The 20,881-nt window shown below is 52.3% G+C and overlaps 1 protein-coding gene across 1 annotated transcript in view; it reads right to left on the reverse strand.

The window, feature by feature from the left end:
* Positions 1-13,995: 13,995 nt before the first annotated feature.
* ECEL1 (endothelin converting enzyme-like 1) overlaps positions 13,996-20,881 on the reverse strand; it is an 8,368-nt gene continuing 1,482 nt past the window's right edge. Inside the window, exons 2-18 of the mRNA XM_006760660.2 lie at positions 20,665-20,881; positions 20,025-20,093; positions 19,807-19,917; positions 19,634-19,726; positions 19,121-19,245; positions 18,217-18,439; positions 17,613-17,711; positions 17,265-17,339; positions 16,952-17,055; positions 16,585-16,643; positions 16,460-16,511; positions 15,862-15,929; positions 15,592-15,716; positions 15,192-15,257; positions 14,766-14,861; positions 14,515-14,591; positions 13,996-14,401 (exon numbers count right to left, since the gene is read on the reverse strand). The exon at positions 20,665-20,881 is cut by the window's right edge and continues 251 nt beyond it. Of these exons, the coding sequence (XP_006760723.1) occupies positions 14,302-14,401; positions 14,515-14,591; positions 14,766-14,861; positions 15,192-15,257; positions 15,592-15,716; positions 15,862-15,929; positions 16,460-16,511; positions 16,585-16,643; positions 16,952-17,055; positions 17,265-17,339; positions 17,613-17,711; positions 18,217-18,439; positions 19,121-19,245; positions 19,634-19,726; positions 19,807-19,917; positions 20,025-20,093; positions 20,665-20,881 (1,759 nt within the window). The 3' untranslated portion in view covers positions 13,996-14,301. The remainder of the gene's footprint in view (positions 14,402-14,514; positions 14,592-14,765; positions 14,862-15,191; positions 15,258-15,591; positions 15,717-15,861; positions 15,930-16,459; positions 16,512-16,584; positions 16,644-16,951; positions 17,056-17,264; positions 17,340-17,612; positions 17,712-18,216; positions 18,440-19,120; positions 19,246-19,633; positions 19,727-19,806; positions 19,918-20,024; positions 20,094-20,664) is intronic.

Genomic DNA, 20,881 nt, shown 5'->3' on the forward strand with positions numbered 1-20,881 from the left:
GGAGAAAGATCAACCAAAGGACTTACATGCAGGCATATAGACCTAACCAATGGACACGGACAATGGGGGGGTGAGGGCATGAGCGGGGGACGGGGGGGAGAGGGTAACGTGGGGACAAGGACACATATGTAATATCTTAATCAATAAAAAATATATTTAAAAAAAAGAAAAGAAAGAGAAGGAGGAAAACTCACGAGAGCCGTTTTCAATTCTTTGCCATCAAGATGACTCGTTCTTGCCCTAACCGGTTTGGCTCAGTGGATAGAGCGTCGGCCTGTGGACTGAAGGGTCCCAGGTTCAATTCTGGTCAAGGGCATGTGCCTTGGTTGCGGGCACATCCCCAGTAGGGGACGTGCAGGAGGCAGCTGATCGATGTTTCTCTCTCATCGATGTTTCTAACTCTCTATCCCTCTCCCTTCCTCTCTGTAAAAAATAAATAAAATATATATTTAACAAAACAAAAAGATGACTCGTTCTTGTTCATCGGGAGAGTATCCGGGTCACACCTTCTTCCTGTGAGCAGGACACCTCACCGGCTGGGCACTGCTCATCCTGAAGCTGCAGCAGGATGGTCCAGGGACCACTAGCATGAGCTGGCAAAAAACCATAAGAATTCTTGCCACGTCAAACTCTTGGGTGTCTACCTGCAGAGCGCAGGGGAGGCCGAGAGGCAAGGCTCCTTTTCTACATGTAGATAAGGAGAAATATTTGTGAACCTAGTTCTTTGGGCACAGTGACTGTTCATTATTTGGTCTGAGTGCTCTTGGTTTTTATTTGCACTTTCCTCCCGGGGATGGCTGCTGCTTGGGTCCCCGGGGCTTGGTGTGGCTGACTGCCGGCCGGAGATAAGCCGCCATCAGTTCTTTCTTTGAGCTATCGGAGGGAATGACTCTGGGAAGTAACAACCTCTGCACCTCAACCTGTGTAATACTGCCAGAAATATTTACCGTTCGTCCTGGCTGAAGTCCGACCAGACACACGAAAGGATTTTGTGATGATGACCAGAAATTTGGCCAGATTGGAAGCTGAGATTCAGAGCCTGATAGGGACCTCCTCCTATTCGTTACATTAAAACTAGGTAACCAGAAGGAAAGAAGCAAGTTAGAGGTGATGTAGTTGGACAGGTAGATCAACCTATGATGCCACTTACGTTACCCAGCTTTGTGGAGGAATTGAGCTATTGCCCTTATCTTACATATTTTTGTAAAACCATAAATGTAGCTCTAGAAGAAGTTCAAAGCACACCTGTCTTTAATATTCTCAATTTCTAAGATTGGAGAAAAAAAACAGGTTTTTATTTATTTCAGAGAGATGAAAGGACAGTGAAAGAGAGATAGAAACATCAATGGTGAGAGAGAATCATTGATTGTCTGGCTCCTGCACACCCCCTACTGTGGATCAAGCCCACAACTGGGGCATGTGCCCTGACTGGGAATTAAAACGTGACCTCCTGTTCATAGATTGATGCTCAACCACTGAGCAACACCAACTGGGCTATTCCTAGTACTCTTAATTATATATAGGGTGCCCCCCTCTCCCAAAATGTATATACACTATAACAGCTGGTAGCTCAATTTTGAAAATGAAATGTATTTTAATAAACACTACCTTTATAATTATTAAAAGCATGTGTATACATTTTTTGGGACACCCTATATATTGAAATGTTATTCCTTAAAAATTTTAATTCTTAATAAAAACTAAAAAACAAACAATTAGCTTTCTTTAGATTGGCAAAGTTATGAATACATTTCATAACCTCAACAAACATAGTTCATTTTACTGACAAATAAATATATCTCATAATTTTTAGAGATATATGCTTCCTCAACAAAACACAAGCCATATTTATTCACAAATCTGATTTTACCTTTCAGTTTCTCTATAATAAGAAACCAGAAGTAGGTAAACTTATGTTTACTTAGTAATTAATGCTTTAGTATTTTATCTTATTTGAAAATGATCTAGAAGCCCTAGACAGTTTGGCTCAGTGGATAGGGTGTCAGCCTGCAGACTGAAGGGTCCCGGGTTTGATTCCAGTCAAGGGCACATGCCCAGGTTGCGGGCTCAATCCCCCAGCACTGGGGGTGTGCAGGACATAGCCGATCAATGGTTCTCTCTCATCATTGATGTTTCTAGTTTTCTTTCCCTCTCCCTTCATCTCTGAAATCAATAAAAATATATTTTTAAAAGAAAATGATTTGGATATTGAATAATTTTCATCATACACAACTTAGCAAAACTCTAAGGTTTAAGTTACCAAAAGATTTTGGGAAACTATTAAAAATATATATTTATTACTAAAATGTTTCACCTAAACATTTTTTATTCTATTGACATCTATTTATTAGTTCTTAACTATCATATTTAGATTACTAGGGAAGATTTTATGCTACATTAAAGCAGTTTCTTTCATGAACTTATTAAACCAACAAGGGCTTGTATAAAAATTTTTTTAAAAATCTTTATTATTGCCGAAACCGGTTTGGCTCAGTGGATAGAGCGTCAGCCTGCGGACTGAAAGGTCCCAGGTTCGATTCCGGTCAAGGGCATGTTCCTGGGTTGCAGGCACATCCCCAGTAGATGTGCAGGAGGCAGCTGGTCGATGTTTCTCTCTCATCGATGTTTCTAACTCTCTATCTCTCTCCCTTCCTCTCTGTAAAAAATCAATAAAATGTATTTTTTAAAAAAATCTTTATTATTGAAAGTATTAAAAATGTCCCTCTTCCCCCCTTCCACATGTCCTCCACCTGGTTCCTGCCCCACCCCAGGCCTCCACCACCCTACTGCCTGTGTCCATAGGTAGGGAGTGTGCAGGAGGCAGCCGGTCAATGATTCTCTCTCATCATTGATGTTTCTATCTCTCTCCTTCCCCTTCCTCTCTCTGAAATCAATAAAAACATTAAAAAAAATAGTTTGCCAATAATTCCCACATAATCCTGGACCTCTTACATATTTATATGGGATAAGAATGTACTTTATCTATGACAGTGTCTGGAACAACGTGGTCCTTACCCAACCACATGATTCCCCAAAACTTTACTATGGTGCCTGGACCTGGAACTGTCTGTGGATTCACTGCCCATCCTCTCTGTTGCAGGTGGTCCGGCAAAGCTTATAATGTTTTCTGTAGCAGAGGTAAATCTTCACAGGTCGACATCATGTCATCCATATAATTTCACAGGGGTCGGGAAGGAAAACAGCGATAAGTCCTGGGCCACCTGCGGTGGGGCTATGTAAATAACCTTGGGGGAGTATCTGGAAGGTCCACTGTTGCCCCTCCTAGGAAAAGGCAAATTGATCTCGGGGCTCGATAGCCAGGTGTATGCTAAAGAAGCATTGGCCGGGTCCAGTACAGCATGGACCGTTCCACAGCCAAACCCTGGACAGAGGGGCAGTGTTCCGTACAGCTGCGTAAATAGGAGGCACTACCTATTCAGTTCTCTGTGGCCACTGTCATTCTCCAAGGCCATCTGGCTTTTCTACCGGCCACACTGGACTGTTAAAGACATTGTGTTCAGGACACTCAATATCCATACAATGGGCTCTTGAATAGTTTCTCCTGTTCCCTTGTTTCCTCATGGTAACTGGTATTCTGTGGTTACTTGCCACTCTCTGTGGTTATGTGTACTCAGAGGTGGATTTTCCAATAGAGGTTTGTAGGGTCTGGCCTTGCTAAATGTCAATACCCAGAATGCTCTCCGGGACAGGGGAGATAAAGACATCATATTCCCAAAGGGGAGAGCATCCAATTTGCAGAACCAGGGTCCTACTAATCATAATAGTCTGGCTTCCATAGCTGTTTATAGCACTGAGGAGAACAGACAACCTGTTTAGGATGACCATGTATTAGAGTTCATTTAGCATCAAGTGTCAACCAAAACAGTTACTCTTTGTGTATTTTTTGGGAACCAATGAATGGTGAGTTCTAGGTGAGGCCTCCAACCACCCCTTGTGGCCCTCACTTGAGGTTGATCTTGACTTTCATCCTATCCTGGGGGTGGAGGGGTAGGAGGCATCCAACCAGAGTAGAATGACATCCAGAGGGTTCCTCCTGTGTGGTGATGCCCTGCTGAGGCCTCCGAGGCTGCTGCTGCTGCAAAGGCTTTCTTTGAATCAAAGGTCAGATGCTTTGGGTGTGTCCTCATCTCACTGCTTTTATTATCCCTTGGGAGAAACTAAGCTGGGTAAACAATTACTGTAAATTAAACAAAGAGGGTTATGGGAAACCCAGGAGAGCCACTCACATCTTCCCCACTCCCTAGCAAACCCCATTTTTAGGTTTTTGGGTTCCTTCATCCACCATAGTGCATTTAAGCTAGAATGCATTCAATGCCACTCAGTATGGGCTATCAATATGTTCTCATTGTTGCATGTATGTTTTCCAGATCGGTTGAAGCTTCCCTTGCCACAAGGCTGATGCCCTCACAGTGACAAAGAAACTGTCAGAAAATGTGTTTCCCACTGGGATATGCCTTCCCCAGTCTCTAGTGACCGAGGCACCCACTTCACTGAGGAACTCATATGAGCCTTGAGGGTCAGCCCTGCAAAGTTATTGGGATTGTCACAAACCCTGTCACCTTCAGTTATCAGGCAAGGTCAAGAGAACTAATGGAAAAACTTGATTCAAAAAGAAGTATTAATTACATGGGACTGTAATTAATTATCTCTCTCTCCCTCTCCCTTACTCTCTGAAATCAATAAAATATAGATACTTACTTTTTTAAATATATTTTTTATTAATTTCAGAAAGGAAGGAAGATGGAGAGAGATAGAAACATCAACGATGAGAGAGAATCATTGATTGGCTGCCTCCTGCATGCCCATGACTGGGGATGGAGCCGCAACCCAGGCATGTGCCCTATCGGTCAGTCAGGAAGAAGTGGGGGATATCGGTCAGTCAGGAAGAAGTGGGGGGTATCGGTCAGTCAGGCGACAGGAGACAGGGCGCAGGTGGGCCGCGGGATATGCAGCATAGGGGAGGTACATTGTTTTGAGGTACGTTCGCTGAGGTCGACCCCTTCCAACTCTCCCTTCCACACGTGTCTATCTGAAACAAGTATACAAGACGAGTGTGGATGGGAGAGTTGGAAGGGGTCGACCTCAGCGAACGTACCTCAATCAGATTGAGGACGTTTTTAGCAAAGGCCAGCTTAGGAGTACCCTAATTAAGTTAATAACAATGTACCTACCTATATAGTTTAAGTTTAAAAAATTTGGCTCTCAAAAGAAATTTCAATCGTTGTACTGTTGATATTTGGCTCTGTTGACTAATGAGTTTGCCGACCACTGGGCTAGGGCAAAGTATAGATATTTAAATAAAGAATTTTGTTCTTGTAATGGTGCACAATTGGAAACTAGTTATGTTACGAAGGCTTTGACTGGAATGTCACATTTGAGAGAGTCACACATAGACTGAGATATGACCAGACAGCTTTAAGGAATTAAATTTGAGTTGGGGAAGCCAATAAAATCCTTGGAAATGTTGGCCTGGTACCTAGCTTGCAGGGTTCTTAGCAGCCCTACCAGGGGAGTAAAGAAGTCACTTCTTGGCCAGTTACAGGAATCTCAAGCGATTTGGGGACATCAAGAAAAGAGGAACTCACCCAAATCTGCAGGTGTCACAGGTGAAGTCTGAGGCCACTCCTTTACATCAAAGGCCTTCAAAGTTCAGTCAGGAGGTTCCTTATGGAAAAGTCCCAGCAAAGCAGATTTAAAAGGCCCTATATAATCAATTCCTATTCTTGTTGTATATATACACATAATACACCAAGTTTATTAAAACTATACAATTTCAAACAAATTAATCTTAATTTGGCTATCTTTGGTAAAAACGGGATGACTTTAGAGAGAAAACTTATGTTTCAGTAAAGCACTTTTGTGGATATTAGATTCTAGTGCTGGTCATTGTCTTTCAAGGTTTTGTGTAAACTAAACTGGATCCTGGATTCTTCCAGTGTCTGGCTATGACTCTCTTAACTCACATAGCCAATGTTTCTTCCATCTTTTGACTGGGAATCATTGAGAACCCAAACCACCCTCTCCAAAGCCGTGCGAGCTGAAATGGGACAACTTGATACCAGTATAACCTTCAGAGGAGTCACAGCAGCTCAGATATGGACAATCTCTGTGCCTGTGGCAGAAAGACTATCAGAGACGTTCAAAATGCCAACCAGGAGAGTCTGTCCGACCCTCCCTGCCTGCCTTGACTCCTCCTGAAGATGATTCCAGCCAGATGTCTAGAAATCCCCTTGCCTGCCTGCCTTCAGAACTCAGAAACAGGGCTTATAGTCTGCTGCAGTCACTAACCATTTTTCTTTTGTTTCCATAGAAACAGGCGACTTATTATGTACCTGATTGCTTGTTCCATAGCCTAACTTTGGGGGCAAAACTGTTGAACTGAACTGAACAACCTCTCAACCCGGCTTCTGGAATGTGAGCGCTCTCAGGAAGTCTTAAAGGCAGGATGAGGGGCTCAGAACAGGTCTCCCCTCGCTATGCCACTTTGGCGTGGGAATTATTTTGAGCTGAGGGCAACCGAGACCTTGCAGTTCATGATAATCTTTTCCCTCTCCCTTAAAGAATTTTAATTAGGGGCCTTGCCCGTAATAAGAGTTATCATCAGAAAGAATGTTTTATGACCTATCTACAGGGCAAGGCAAATTTCTAATTACTGAGCATCCGCCCTTCTTATCGTCCTGCAATGACCTTCCTCCCCTGCAGCCCAGGTGCCTTACCTCACCCCTAGCTCAGAATGTCATACGTACTCCATTTTCCCTTTACGTCCCTGAACTCCCATGTCTGTGGGGTCTCTGACTCGTGTATGTGGGGTTCCCATCTGCGTGCATGTAGTTAAATTTGGTCATTTTCCCTTGTTTAATCTGTTAACCAGTTGATCTGTCTCTCACAACTACTAGTATGTTTCTTTCTCTCCTTCTCTCTCCCCTTCTCCCCGCCCTCCCTTCCACTCTCTCTAAAAATCAATGGAAAAAATACCCTCAGGAGAGAATGAACAATAATTATATATATACACCCACACACAAAACAAAACTGTTTGAAGTGCCCCCCCCACCCCATCAGAAGAGTCTAGAAGGAAAAGTTTCCCTCTCCACATTACCAAGTATCATAAGGCTCCAACATTACTAGGACAATTTTTGTTTATAAAGTTAAGGTCACAGCTGGCTCTACAGCATTTTATGTGCTGTTGGGGCCGCTAGCCCTTTCCTGCAATGCTCTGACTGTGCCTGGGCCATCAAAATCCTTTAAAATAAAAAAAATCCTTTCTGGGTAACGGTTCCATCGACGGGTGCGCTAACACTGTTTTCCCCATATGACATTGTTTTTATTAAACAAGACATTTACTGTTGAGAATATATATTCCCTGCTGTATCTCCCCTTTAGTGGTTCATGAAAAAAAAAAGTGGTTTGTGGATTTCATTATTGGAACAGAATTCAGCAAATACGTTAAGCTGAGATGTGTTAGAAACATCTGTACTTTCAGCCAACTGTATAGCAAACCTCCCACACTGGGTAATTTGCTCTTACATTTCCTTCTAATCTACGGCAGTGTTTTCTCTACATCTTCCAACAGTATTTGCTGACAAAGAAATGCTTTCGGTTTGTCGACAGATCATTTTCTGTTCATTGTCTCTGCCATTTTTACTGCAGTAGAAAGAATAAGTGCCTGCTGGTAGTTGTTTTTTGTCTTCTGCTATTATGGAAGGAACTTTAAAAGGGCTTTCCAAATATTTATCATTGCTTAGGGAAATATCAAGAAGTACTGGTTGGACAGCATGTAACTCTAAACATCATTGGGAGTTCATCTCTGTGTTCTGGAAGCTTACTTTATAAATGCCTTGCTCGCCACAAGGATTCTGTGTTGTCATTGACCAATCTCTCAAGGCACAAGGCATCCAGGGCAAGCTTTCAGTGATGATAGGGGTGGGGTACTGAAGCAGTTTAGTTTAATATATACACTAGAGGCCCAGTGCACAGAATTTGTGCACTCGGGGTTTGTGGGGGGCAGGGGGTCCCTCAGCCCGGCCTGCACCCTCTCACAGTCCGCCTGGGCCTCCCTCTGCAGGAAGATCATGAGGTGATGGCGGGGAGGGGTTGGGGGGGGGGCGACCAATCACATTGCACCCGCCTTGGCTGGCCTGGCGCCAGTGCATGTCACAGCGTGGTCATCCAGACGGTTGTTCTGCTGTTTGGCCATTTAGTCGATTTGCATATCCTGCTTTTATTATTATAGATATTGGAGGCTAACTTCTCCTTGGGTCTGTTCCAGGGATGATGACAAGCATGTATCAGGAGGGAGGGAGGGTCTCAGCTGCTGCTTCTGTGGTTGTTCACCTGTGTGAATTACTGGTGTTATTTGCAGTTTCTTTTCAGGACTATTTTGTAAGCCCCTTGATTGTTTGGAAGGATTAGTTTGTTTAAAATTAGATCATATAATCCATAAATCCATATAAAGAACACACTGAAGTCTTACACATCACAGTCTATGGAAAATGAGCAAATTGGGAGGGGTTGCAGCACCTACATCCTCTTCCCCGAGGACACCCAAGAACCATGTTGGGTGGGTGCCAGGCTGACAGGCGAAGGTGCCAGTGGAGCTAGATTTTAGATGATTCCCTTCCATCTCAGTGCCCCTCCACCCCAAGAGTTGAAGTGAATCTGCGAATGAGGTGAAGCATGGAGATCCCGGGACTAGGCACTCGGGGAGCAGGGAGAGAACTTTTTGTCCCTTTTACCAAAACCCCTGACATCCAGAGGGGAACCCACAGGTGTTTGGGCCCCACCAGACTCTCAAGCCCAGCAAATCCCTGCAGAGCTTATACTGGGCTCTAGGGGGCGCCATTGGCCTAGCTAGACCGGGAGCCCCTGCTTATGCAGCCCCTGTGAGCCCTTGCTCCCGCACCAGCCAGCATGGCTCTAGTGGCCAACACCCGAAGTGTCCTGATAGGTAAGAACAGGCCCACTGCCTCACGGACTTGAGGAGCAGGGGCCTGCTGGCTGTGCCTTGTCCTCACCTTGGGGCTGACATTACCATCTGACTCCGTCATCCTCCCTAGTTCCAGAAACAGGTGTCTCCTGGTCAGCATCTGTGTGACAGGCCATTGCCCCTTGAAGGATGCCTCCTGGGGTCCCTGGCTCCCTCGTGAAGCTGCGCGGCATCTCCCATTGCACCCCTGGATCCCAGGCATAGCCAGGTCTGGGTGCTCCACAGAGCAAAGCTTCAGCGTTTGCTACCAGAGCACAAACCAGGCAGTAGCCCTGTCAAAGGCATCTGGAGTTCCCCTTGATATGACGTTGCCACTGGGGATGCCCAGTCTGCCACGTGATGCACTTGGCATGGGGGCCCAGGAACCAAGCTGCGTCTCCTGATGTGCCCTTTAGGGAGGAAACAGCCGTTCCCTGTCCTAAAGTGTGAGGCCACCGTCCACCCTCAGCGGGAGGCTTCCAGGCCTTGATGCCCCGTTCTGTCCCTTTCACTGGGTTTGCAAGTTACTGGTCATCAGCCAGCACAGCACCCCTCCCCTCCCTGCTGGCCTGGGCTCCTCAGTGAGAGGGAAAATAGCTGCATTCAGACCCCTCCACACAGATCCCTGCCAGAGCCCCTGCAATGGTTTGGTCCTGCAGGAAGGTGGGAGAGTTTTATTATTTATGCAAAATGCAGGCAAGGAGAGATGCGGCTTAACAGCACCATGTGACAGCAGCTGGGGAATTTGAGCTGTGTGCTGGCCCAGTGAATCAACCTGAGCCACGGCCAGAGGCTCCTGGGTGCTGGGTGGCAGCTGAGGTCGGAGCCAGGTACTGCCTCATCCCCTCACTGATGAGCTCATGCTGGACACCAGCCCGCTCACAGGAGCCGCTCAAAAGGACCTGGGCCACCGGATGAACAGTGTGCTGTGCAGCCCTCTAGGCACCTTCTATTCAGCATGGGGAGGCAAGGAGGGCTGGGAGGAAGCAGCATGGGGTGGGGGGAAGCCATGGGGCCAACATATTTCTGTACAGCAGGGCACACCCAGATAGCAGTGGGGGGACCATGGCCAGGGGAACATGTGGGCGGAGCCTCAAAGATGCTAGCTGGTTTGGCTCAGTGGATAGAGCATCAGCCTGTGGACTGAAGGGTCCTGGGTTCTATTCCGGTCAAGGGCACATGTCTGGGTTGCAGGCTCAATCCTCAGTGGGGGGCATGCAGGAGGCAACCAATCAATGATTCTCTCTCATCACTGATGTTTCTTTCTCTCTCTCTCTCTTCCTCTATGAAATCAATAAAAATATATTTTTTTAAAAAAGATGGGCTATAAACAAGTGAGGGCTGGGAATCCCCAACTCGGGCAGATGAGGAGGCCCCAAAATGAGCTACAACCCATGTCATGTGAACGAACCGCAGCTGGGACAAAGGCAGGTGCTGGGCCTGGAGGGAGTCCTCCTCAGGCCACTGAAGAGGGGTCAGGGGGCAGGGTCCCTTCCAGGACACCAGGGGTTCATTCTGAAGACTGCAGGAAAGGCCAGGCCAAGGCACAACTAGTGTCCCCCAAAGGGAGGGGTCCACCCAGGTGGCCCGGGAGCAGCTGCAGAGGAGCACTGCTCCTTGGACACAGGTGACGTACATGCCTAGGTCCCACTCAGGGATGCCATCAAATGTGTGGCCTCCACGCTGTAAAGGGAGGTTAGACGGCAAGGGCTCCCTTTGGGAGGACAAGCTGAGTTTCGTATTGCCCTCAAATCCTCAATGAGAGCATGAAGGGTTTACACATGGTGGCTCAGGCTGAGTGGCCTGCATTTTTCTCAATAAAATGCTCCCTAGGACTGCTTAGCGTGGTCAACTGCAGTTACTGAGACCCAGGAGCCTGATGGGTCTCGGTTGCTCCAGAAGCCCCCTTCTACCCTTGCCGGCTGGGGTGGTGATGAAAAGGGTGCAGGAAGGGGAATTGCCATTTAAACAAAAATGAGTTGTAGCCACTTCTGCTTTGTAAGGGGTGTGAGGTGGCAAGATTACATCTGTAATGACCAACCGCTCCCAGCCAGCTCTGCTCCTACCGAGCGTGGCACAGAGGAAGGGACGCCGCGCTCTCAAGCCCTGCCCGCTGCCCTGTCCTGCTGCAGGGGGCCGGACAGGACAGCCTCGGGGGCACAGTGCTCCGGCTCTGGGCCAGGCTGGAGCCAGCGGGGGGAAAGGGAAATTGCTCTTTTTATTTTTTTTTAATGTTTTTATTGATTTCAGAGGAAGAAAGAGGGAGAGACAAAAACATTGATGAGAGAGAATCACTGACGGGCTGCCTCCTGCACGCCCCCGACTGGGGATGGAGGCCGAAACCTGGGCATGTGCCCTGAATGGGAATCGGAACCCGTGCATGGGACGACACTCAACCAACTGAACCACACTAGCCAGAGCTAGCAAGTGGTCTTTTTATTAAAGGGGGCTTCTCGAGCTGTTTTGGGAGGAGTGAGGAGCCCAGAAATGGGGAGAAAGGAGAAGAGGTAGTGAAAGGGCTTTGCCCCATCCAGCACCCCAAACCTCTGGCAAAGCCTGTGACTTCACCCAGTCTTTGCAGTAGTTCCTGGGAAAGGGGAGTCAGCTGGGGTGCAGCCCAGTGTGAAGGGCATGGGGTGGGAAAGAGCCAACCCACGCAATGGGGCATGAGGAGAAAGCCTAGCCAGCCCCCGATAGACCAGACCGGGAGGCATTTGCATAGAGAGGTCCCAGCATATTTGGAATAGAGGCCCAAGCCATTTAAAAATAGTGCATGGGGGCACCTCACAAGCTGGGGCACTTGGGACCCCCAGGGTGCTGGACATCTGGTCAGCATAGAAGCACCCGCATGGGTGGCAGAAACTTGAATCCGAGCTCCACAGAATGGGTTGGAAAGGCCTGGGGCCCAGGCTGCTCAGTGGCACCATAATCCCTGAGCCCCTTCCCGACACGCCCATCAGCTGTGTGGCTACAGAAAGGGCACGTGACCCACCACCCACCCCCGTTTCCCCATCTGTGAAAGGGGCTGTCCCTGCCGCCATCTGCCTCACCAAGGGGCAGTGAGGATGCTCTTGGGCTCTGTCTGGAAAAGCAGCTTGGAAACCAGTGGGTGACCAGAAATCCCAGGTTGCCGACACCCATGTCTCCTCTGAGACGCAAAGCAGGGAAACTGGGGCGCAAGTTCGCCTCTTCATTTGGCGTCAAGTCCTTCCCAAATCCAGAGGCCTGGCTGGTACACACAGAGCTGGTACTCACAGGGCTGAGGGTGACCCCAGCATCCTTGGCCCTGAGGACTCAGAGTTGGGCAGGGGTGAGGGGGTGGGAGGCTCTACCACAGGTAAGTGCACCCCTCACCCGCACCCCCAGGTCTGCTGATGATCTCCTGGGGCACAGAGACATGGAATCATTTGTCAAGGCAACTCAGCAGTGACCCTGGCCTCATGGCTGTGGATGGCTGAAGCAAGGTCTGATGCAGAGGTTGGGAACCTTGAGGTCCCCCCCCCCCCCCCCCGCACACAGGACACAGGTGCTGCCTGGAAGCTTAAGTGCAGTTGTAAGCCATCCTGCCTCCTTTGTTCCCAGCTATTAAAAGCTTAGCCGAAGATTGCTTTCTGACATTGGTGAGCCGCACTCTGAGGAGGCCTGCTGTGGGGGAGCCTGCCCTCTGGGGACGGATGCAGCCAGCCCTTCAGTAGCCACCCCAGGCCATATCTAGACTCACCGCATCACCGCTTGTTCCTGCTCCTCACTTAAAGGGAAACTGAGGCCCAGTGGGCCGCTGTGCTGTTTGCTCACGTCCTCCACCCCAGCAGAGTAATCTAATCCCCAGTGTGGCTGCAGACAGGGCCTGGCAGACAACACAGTGGCCGGTGTTGGTGCTGTGTGCATGGTTTCTAAGACACACTGAGAGCTGATGCTGAATGTGGCACGGACACCCAGAGCTTGAGGACTTGGCAGCCAAGACATGCCCATCAGCTGACACAAGCAGTGTGGCCTCAGAGAGGGCATGTGACCCCTTAGTTTCCCCATCTGTGAAAGGGGCTGTCCTTGCCACTATCCACCTCACTGAGTGGCAGTGAGGATGCTCTGGAGCTCTGTCTGGAAACCAGTGGGTTCTGTCCTCCAGATGTCCTTGGCTTGCACTCCCCCTGACCCGCTGATCTCCCTGTTCTCCCCAAAGGAGCGTGAGGAGTCCCAAGCTCTAGGTAACAGCAACATCGACACTGAGTGAGCCCAGCGGGGACCCAACAGGCAGAGGGGTCTCAGGTAGCCTCATGCCTGTCAGACACAATCTCACCAGCAGGGTGCGCACTCCCCAGGTGGGTTACACACTGGGCATCAGAATCCCAGGCAGCAGCTGGCAGCTGAGGCTCACAGGGCATCCTGGGCACCAGCTCTGGACCAGCCTCCAGGTCAGGAACCTTATGTTCTCTCCCAGGGCTCCTGGCCCCACCTTCCCTCACATGCCCATTCCCCAATGGGCCCCCTAGCTGGGCAAAGATAGAAGGGGAAAGATATCCAGGCCTTGCCGCACTTCTCACCACACAGCAGAAGTGACCCTGGAAGCTCACCCCATAGGCCCCCGACCCTGAGGCTTCCTCTCAGCCAGCAGGGAGACAGGAGAAATGGTTTTGAGTGGATGTGGGGAACTTGGGGAGCCCAGGCAAGAGGGCTAGGCCTAAGGATTCCAATTCCAGCCAGGATCGTAGGCCAGAGGGTTGGGTGGGGCATGGAGCATGGGGCACCACTGGGCTGGGTGTCCGGTACCCACGAGGCTGGTCTGGGGCACCCCTAGAACTGGGCAGGAGCCTAGGCAGGACCTGGGGGAGGGGGAAATGGGTCGTTGGTGATGAAGACAGAAAAGCCTGGGAGGCAGGACAGAGGCAGCTCAACCAAGTCACCAGGAGGGGACAAGAAGGCGCCTAGAGTCCCGATGGTGCTAAAAGCCTTAACCTCCTCCCAGAGGAGACCCTTCCTCCAGCCCACCTTCCCAGAGGCAGAATCGACAGTACAGCAGCTTTATTGACCAGACATAGCAGCAAGAACACAGCAAAGGTGGGGCCTGGAGAGTCCGGCCTGGCCACGGGCTCTGGCTGACTAGAGTCAAGTCTGGGGACCCCTGCATCTCTCCCCTGCCTTCCTAGAGCCCAACCTCATCTCTGCTCTGAGTCATCCCTAAAGTGATGGACAGCAGGGGCTGAGGTCCTGGAGGGGCTGGGAAGGCAGGTGGCACCCAGATTGGGGCCAGGGCCAGGGGCCAGCAGGAGCCAATTCGTGCAGGACAGTGGGGGCGTGCAGGTGAGTGTGGAGCGGCCGGCTCACCACACAGAGCACTTGTGAGCAGGGTTCATGGGCGAATCTTTGGGGCAATGGAAGGCCCGGCCAAACTCCTCAAATTGGGACACACTGCCCAGCACCCTGGGGTGGAAGAGACCCATAAAGTGTGGGCCCCAGCATACCCCAGCTGTCCCTTCCCATAAGAACCTGCTTCCATCCCAGATACAAGGAAAGGGTGAGCCCCAGCAGCATACCTGTAGTGCTCAGGTGCGTGCTTGTCAGTCAGCACCTGCAGGTAGATGGACTGTGACCGCCGTTTGATGCACCAATTCTGGGTCCGAGGTAGGGGTGCAGGGGAGGAGAGTGGGAGATGAGGCCAGGAGTTCACTGCCCAAGCCCTGCAACACCCTTCCCACAACCCCCAGCACACTAGGCCTTTAACTCCCCTCAGAACCCACAGAGGCATTGTCCCCACCCCCAACCACCTACCAGCCCCATGGCCCACCTGGGCAAAGGCAATGAAGAAGAGCTGGTTGTGTGTGTACTTGAGCCGGTGCAGTGGGTGCTCTGGGCCATGCTCCCGCACCCACTTCTGATAAGCCTGGGGGTTCAGGAGGTTCAAGTGCACGGAGCTGCAGTGCCCACAGCGGGGCAACCTGACTTACCCTCCACCCAGCCAGCCCCAGCTCCCTCCTGCCACGCTCTCCAAGCTGAGCTTCCTCCCAGGAAGGTGCCACCCCTCCAGGCAGCCCTCCCTCCTCTTGGAATGCAGGGCCTGGGAGTCCCTCCTTTTGTTGAGGAACCCTGTCTGGCACCCCCTGGGCCAGAGGACACTAAAACAGGGAGAAAGAGGTGCTACATCTCTGGTTGAGTCCCCTTCAGCCCCCACCCCTCCCCTGAAGGGATGGAGGGCCAAGCCCCAGCAGCTCACATAGTAGGCCAGCTTGAGGCCCCCCATATCTGCGATGTTCTCGCCAAGTGTGTGCTTCCCATTCACCTGCTCAGAAAGGAAAAGGCCGGAGGCTGCATGGGGCCCACTGACCTTCCTCAGGCCTTGCACCCTCGGCCCCCGCCCACCCCTACCCCTGCCCTGTCCTCCCCTTTCCAAGAGGATTTAGGAGGGACTCCAATCCCTTTGTGCCCCGTGGCCCTGGTGAGTCTGTGTGAGCTCATTCATGTGTCTGTGAGAGTGTGCATGCACCCTTGGGTGTATGTGCAGGGACCTGCACAGGGTTTGTTTGGACACATGTGTGTGTACACGTGTGTGTGCACACGCTCCTGTTATGTGCCGAGCTGGGCCCCAGGGGCTGAGGGAGGTCAGGGGGTCTCACCCGCTGATTGTAGACAGTGAAGTTGTCGTAGAGGTGGACGATGCACTCGGCCTTGCGCAGGAAGCGGCGGTAGGAGGCCTCTGTCCACCAGTGCAGCAGGTTGCCCGCGCGGTCATATTGCCCCCCTATGGGGAACGGGCAGGATGGGCTGAGACTAACTCTCACTCCCAGAGCCCAGGCTTTGAGGACAGAGGGGCCCTGTAGAGTTTTAATCAGCCCATCACCACCCTACCCGCTACTGCCACCATCCCCTCAACCCACAGGCCTCACCCCAATCGTCGTAGCCATGGGTCAGCTCGTGCCCGATGATGGTGCCAATGCCCCCGTAGTTCAGAGACCTGGGCCCACAGCAGCAGCGTCAGGCCCCACCTGTGTTCTGAAAGTACCTCCCTGCTGCCCAGGCCCCGGGAGGCCCTGGCCAGGCTAGGAGGTGACCCCGTGGTGTCTGCATGGTGCCAGGGCACTCCTGCCTCAGCTTCCTTGTGGGATATGTAAAAGGGGCCATTTATACCTGTGCACCTGCCTTTTAGGAAATAACATCTCACAGAACTGGGGTGTGGGGAGGGGACAGGATTGGAGGGAGGCAGGAGGAAAATGGAGGCACCCCACATGGGATATGCCTTTTTCCTCATCGCTAGGGTTGCTCCACCTTTGAAACACCTGATGAAATCTCAAACTAGGTAAGGGGGGACTAGGGGCATTAAAAAGAAAGGGGGAAAAAAAAACTATGTCCTAAATAACCAAGGATGAAGTAGGACTAGGAGGACCCAGGGTCTGCAGATGTCATGGCTCCTGGACCCAGCCCAGGTTTGGAGCAGTGTGAGCAGCCCCCACCCACCTCGCAGACAAGGCCAGGTTCCGTACTCACTGTGGAAAATCGGGGTCATACAGGGTGGGCTGCAGGATACCAGCAGGGAACACTACAGGGAGGGTGTGGTAAGCAGGAGACCTGCCCACCTCCAAGCCCTACCTCTTTCAGGACATGCCCCTTACCCATCTGGTTCTTGTTGGGTAAATAGTAGGCATTGAGCGCTTGTGGAGGAAGCAGCCACCTGTGGAGGAAGGCTGAGGTCAGCTGCCGGGGGTCCATGCTCCTCCACAACCCTCCTAGCCAACTTCTTGAAGGCTGTTCTGGTGGTCCAGCCTACAGCCATGTCCAGGGCTCCCTCAAGCTGCTCCCCAATGGTCTCCAAAGCTGACAGCCCCACCCACAACCTGTGCAGGCCTTGTGCCCCTCGCACCAGCATGGTGTGAGACAGTTTGCCCCACCAGCCTCCTGGCTTTAGTAAGGTGCCCTCTCCCCATGGCACTTCCCTGCCCCCCCCCCCCCCCCCCCCGCAGCTCTGGGCCAGGCACCCACGTGGACTTGTCCACCTCCTGCCGGATCTTCTTGACTGAGAGCTGGATGCTAAAGCGGATGCTGTTTAAGATGTTCTTGAAGTAGGTCTTCTCATGGACTTCAAACTGCACAGGGGACAGGCAGCACTCAGCGGCAGGCCAGGGGCAGGGCCAGATGAGCGCCAGGCAGGCCACATGCCCTCCCAAGGTCCATCAGCTGAGGGCTGGCTGTGGCTCCTCTGCAGTGGTAGTGGGCTCCCTGGGGGTCTTGGACAGGGGCCTGGAGAAACCCAGCTGGTCAGGCTGGACAGGAACAGGCCAGGGGGCAAGCCCACCTCATACTCCTTGTCCACGGCCTCGGGTTTGAGCAGGAAGTCTGGGTAGCCGACCATCACCATCATGTACTGGAGCTATAGTCGAGAGGGCAGTGAGAGTGGGCCAGAGCCTCAGGGATAGCCCTTTACCCACCAAAGAGAAAGCTCTAGCTCCAGCTTAGAGGGGAATTCAAGGATGGAGAAGAGCAGACCGGGTCATGCCAACTCCATAAAAGGGACCTTTGTCTCCTTTGTTATCCCAGCACTAGGCGCTCATAGGTGCTCAATAAACATAGAACAAACAAATCAGCCCATCCCTTGGGGGGGCCTCAAGCTGATCACCCCATCACCTGCAGGATCGCACTTCACCTTGGCCCGAGCAGCCGCCTTGGTCTCAGCATCCATCCAGTCCAGCTCCTCCAGGCGCTGGCCCAAGATGTACTTGATGTCTTCCACCAGCTGCTGCACCTGCAGGGTCAGGGCTCAGGGTTCAAGGATCAACCCAGGAGGGCTTAGAGCTGGACCCCCGGCACCTGGTACGAGGGGTCACCTAATCGTTCAGCACCACTTTCTAAGTTCAGGGCTGGTACTGAACACCAAGGGGTGACCTTGGAGGTGGGGATCCAGGCCCTGCACCTCAGACAAAAAGCTCCCAGTCTGTAAGGGGGCGAACTGCCCCAGCAATGATCGCATGCATTCCTAAGACCATGCCAACTGAGCATGGCAGAGAAGGATGGGCAGGAGCTTAGTGGGGAGGGCCTCCTCTGGCTGGCAGACCAGGTGGGCTTCCTGGGGGAGGAGACCTGGTGAAACCAGCCTGTAGCCTCAGAAAGGGCAGAGCCCTAAACTTAGCCCGCTGCCCCTAGCTGCAGGGGGATGTGTGGGGCTCCCCATCCTCAGACCAAGGCCATACAAGGACTCCATGCCCAGTTCAACACTTATAACCCCACCCCCAAGCCCAGGGCAGCCTGACCTTGGCTTTACTGGCAGCTGAGAAGTGTTCATGTACAAAGAGGGCGCCAAGAGCCATGCCAAAGTGGCGGTTGGCCTGGCCCAGGCAGACACGGGCCAGCTCCTGGGGCTTGTCACTCCCCTCCATCTCACGTGCCAACTCATGCAGAGCCTCTCGAAACGGTGGGGACAGATGCTCACTCAGGACCACCACCACGCGCCACACCAGGTAGTTGTGCAGGATCCTGTGGGCCAGGTGAAGGAGCTGGGTGTCCAGATAGGCTCACACGCTTGGGCCACCCGAATGCACCATCCTACCATCCTACCGCCCATACTCCTGAGCCTGGGGTTGGACCTAGCACCCCCAGGAGTGAGGGTCATTCCAGGCACACTGAGGCAGAACCTGGAGTGGCCTGGTCAGGAAAAAGGCCTGGGTCCACACACACAGCAGGACACATTCTGGCCATGGAGCAGAGCACCTGATGCTGGCAGGTCACAGGCCAGCATCATTTTCTGACTTGCTATGGGTGGGAGAGTTGGCACTTCTGGTGACTGTGTGTCCCAGAGCTGGCCTTGAGAGGCCTCCGCTCCTCCCCAAGGTGGGCAGAGAGCAGGGAGGCTCTTCCCAGGGTGTCCCTGACATGGTAGAACTGTGGCCACACTTGCCCTTTCTGACGTCCAGACCCACTCAAGCCTCACTATCCCCAGATGAGGAAACTGCAACTCAGGAAACTCACAGCCCTACTCAGGGTTCCACAGAGTAGGTGAGAGAATCACATCTGAACCTAGGGATCAGGACTCCCACTCCAGTGCTCCTCACATGCCTCCCCATGTGGCTCCTGCACAGGGGTGGGAATTCATAGCTCTCCAAGAAGATGGGTCTGGGGATGGGGGAAGGGCCTGGGATGGGTAATTGGCAGTTGTACCTTCGGGGTGTGGAGCGGATGAGCTGGGACACCTGCTGCATGTAGTCCGTGGCCAGCAGCACCACCTCCTCGTCCTCTGAGAAGTCCTCCTGGAAGATCTGGTCCAGCAGCCACTTCCACTGCAGCTGCGGGCCATGGGTGGGGGTGGGTGTGGGTGTGGCAGGGACCACGGAGCATAGGGAAGGGGTTGCAGCAGTTCTCAACCTGTGGGTCGGGACCCCTTTGACAGTCGAATGACCCTTTCACAGGGGTCGCCTAAGACCATCCTGCATATCAGATATTTACATTACGATTCATAACAGTAGCAACATCACAGTTATGAAGTAGCAACAAAAATAATTTTATGGTTGGGTCACAACATGAGGAACTGTATTTAAAGGGCCAGCAGGTTGAGAACCACTAGGTTAGGGAGACACAAGAGATACTGGAGTCCTGGGGGGCGGAGGGGATGACCCAACAGTTTCAGGATCAGCACCCCTTTCCACCCACCCACTAGGGCCAGACTACACTCACATGGGGAGTGATCTTCTGCAGCTGTCCCAGCGTCACCTTGTTGTACATGGAGCTGACATCTCGACGGAGGTCATCATACTCTGACACTGTGATCTGGGATGGATGGAGATCAGGTTGACCCAGCCCTGCCCCATGATCCCCTCCCCCCAGCCCACAGCAGTGCCCCTGCTCACGTTGGCCAGCCGCTGCTCCAGTTGCAGGATCTCCTGGGCCTTCTGCTCCACAGCATCGGCACCCAGTAGGCTGAGCAGGCGCTCCATGAACACTCGGTAAGCTGCCAGGATCTGCACCAGGACGGGGCATGTCAAGGGTGAGGATCATTGCTAGGCCCTGGTCCATTCCTTGCCGAGCCCCAGGCCTTCCCTGCAACCCCACCCCATTGCCCCCACACCTTCTCACTGTCCTCATCCTGAGCTAAGTACAGGGTCCTCTCCGGTAGGGTGAGCCCATCCTGGTCAATCTGGAGAGAGAGGTGGGGGTCAGCGGTCAGAGTTCAACAAGTCAGGTTCAAGCAAAAGAACTGAATTCCCACTCAAATGTCCAAATAGGAAGACATCCATTGTCACAACCCCAGGGGCACAAAGCCCCTCCCACTATCCAGAGAAGAGGGTGTAGGAGCCCCTACCTCTACCGGTCTAGCCTGGGTAGCCTGGGGATGATAGAGGGGAGGTCCCCGCCTCCCCACCCCCTCCCCCAAGCCTACTTCCTGTAAAGCCTTCCCTTTCTCCACCTGTGAGGAGCATTCGCAAGGAGGTATTGACATTTAGGGCCCAGCATCTGGCCTGCCCCAGCCCCTCAGGGCTCAAGGGCACACACCTCCTTCCGTGCTCACGGAGCCTGCAAGAGGGCTGGGGAATTGCAGCTCCCGCGGCTCCGCTAAACACCGCAATTACTCCAGGGAAATTACTTGCGCCCTCCTCCCGAGCTCTGCCAGCGCACGCTCCCTTCCTCTTTCCTCTCCTCCCCTCTGGGATGGGTTTATGGGAAGCGGGGCCAGCACCCCGGGTACCTGAGGAGCGGGGGACACTCACGCGGATGACATAGCGTGAGGAGTTCCTGTCGTCCAGGTTAACGGTGAGTGAAAAGAGCGCGGCGGCGCTGTACACGCCCTGCGCCTTGTACAGCAGCCGGTTGAGGTCCCAATGTCCCGAGGACCCCGGGCGCTCGGCGGCGCCACCCAGGTCCCAGCCTCCGCAGTCCTCGATGACCTCTAGCATGGGCCTGGGGCCGAGCCTCTCTATCTCCCGC

The sequence above is a fragment of the Myotis davidii genome, unplaced genomic scaffold (assembly GCF_000327345.1).
Source record: "Myotis davidii unplaced genomic scaffold, ASM32734v1 scaffold370, whole genome shotgun sequence".
NCBI lineage: Eukaryota > Metazoa > Chordata > Mammalia > Chiroptera > Vespertilionidae > Myotis > Myotis davidii.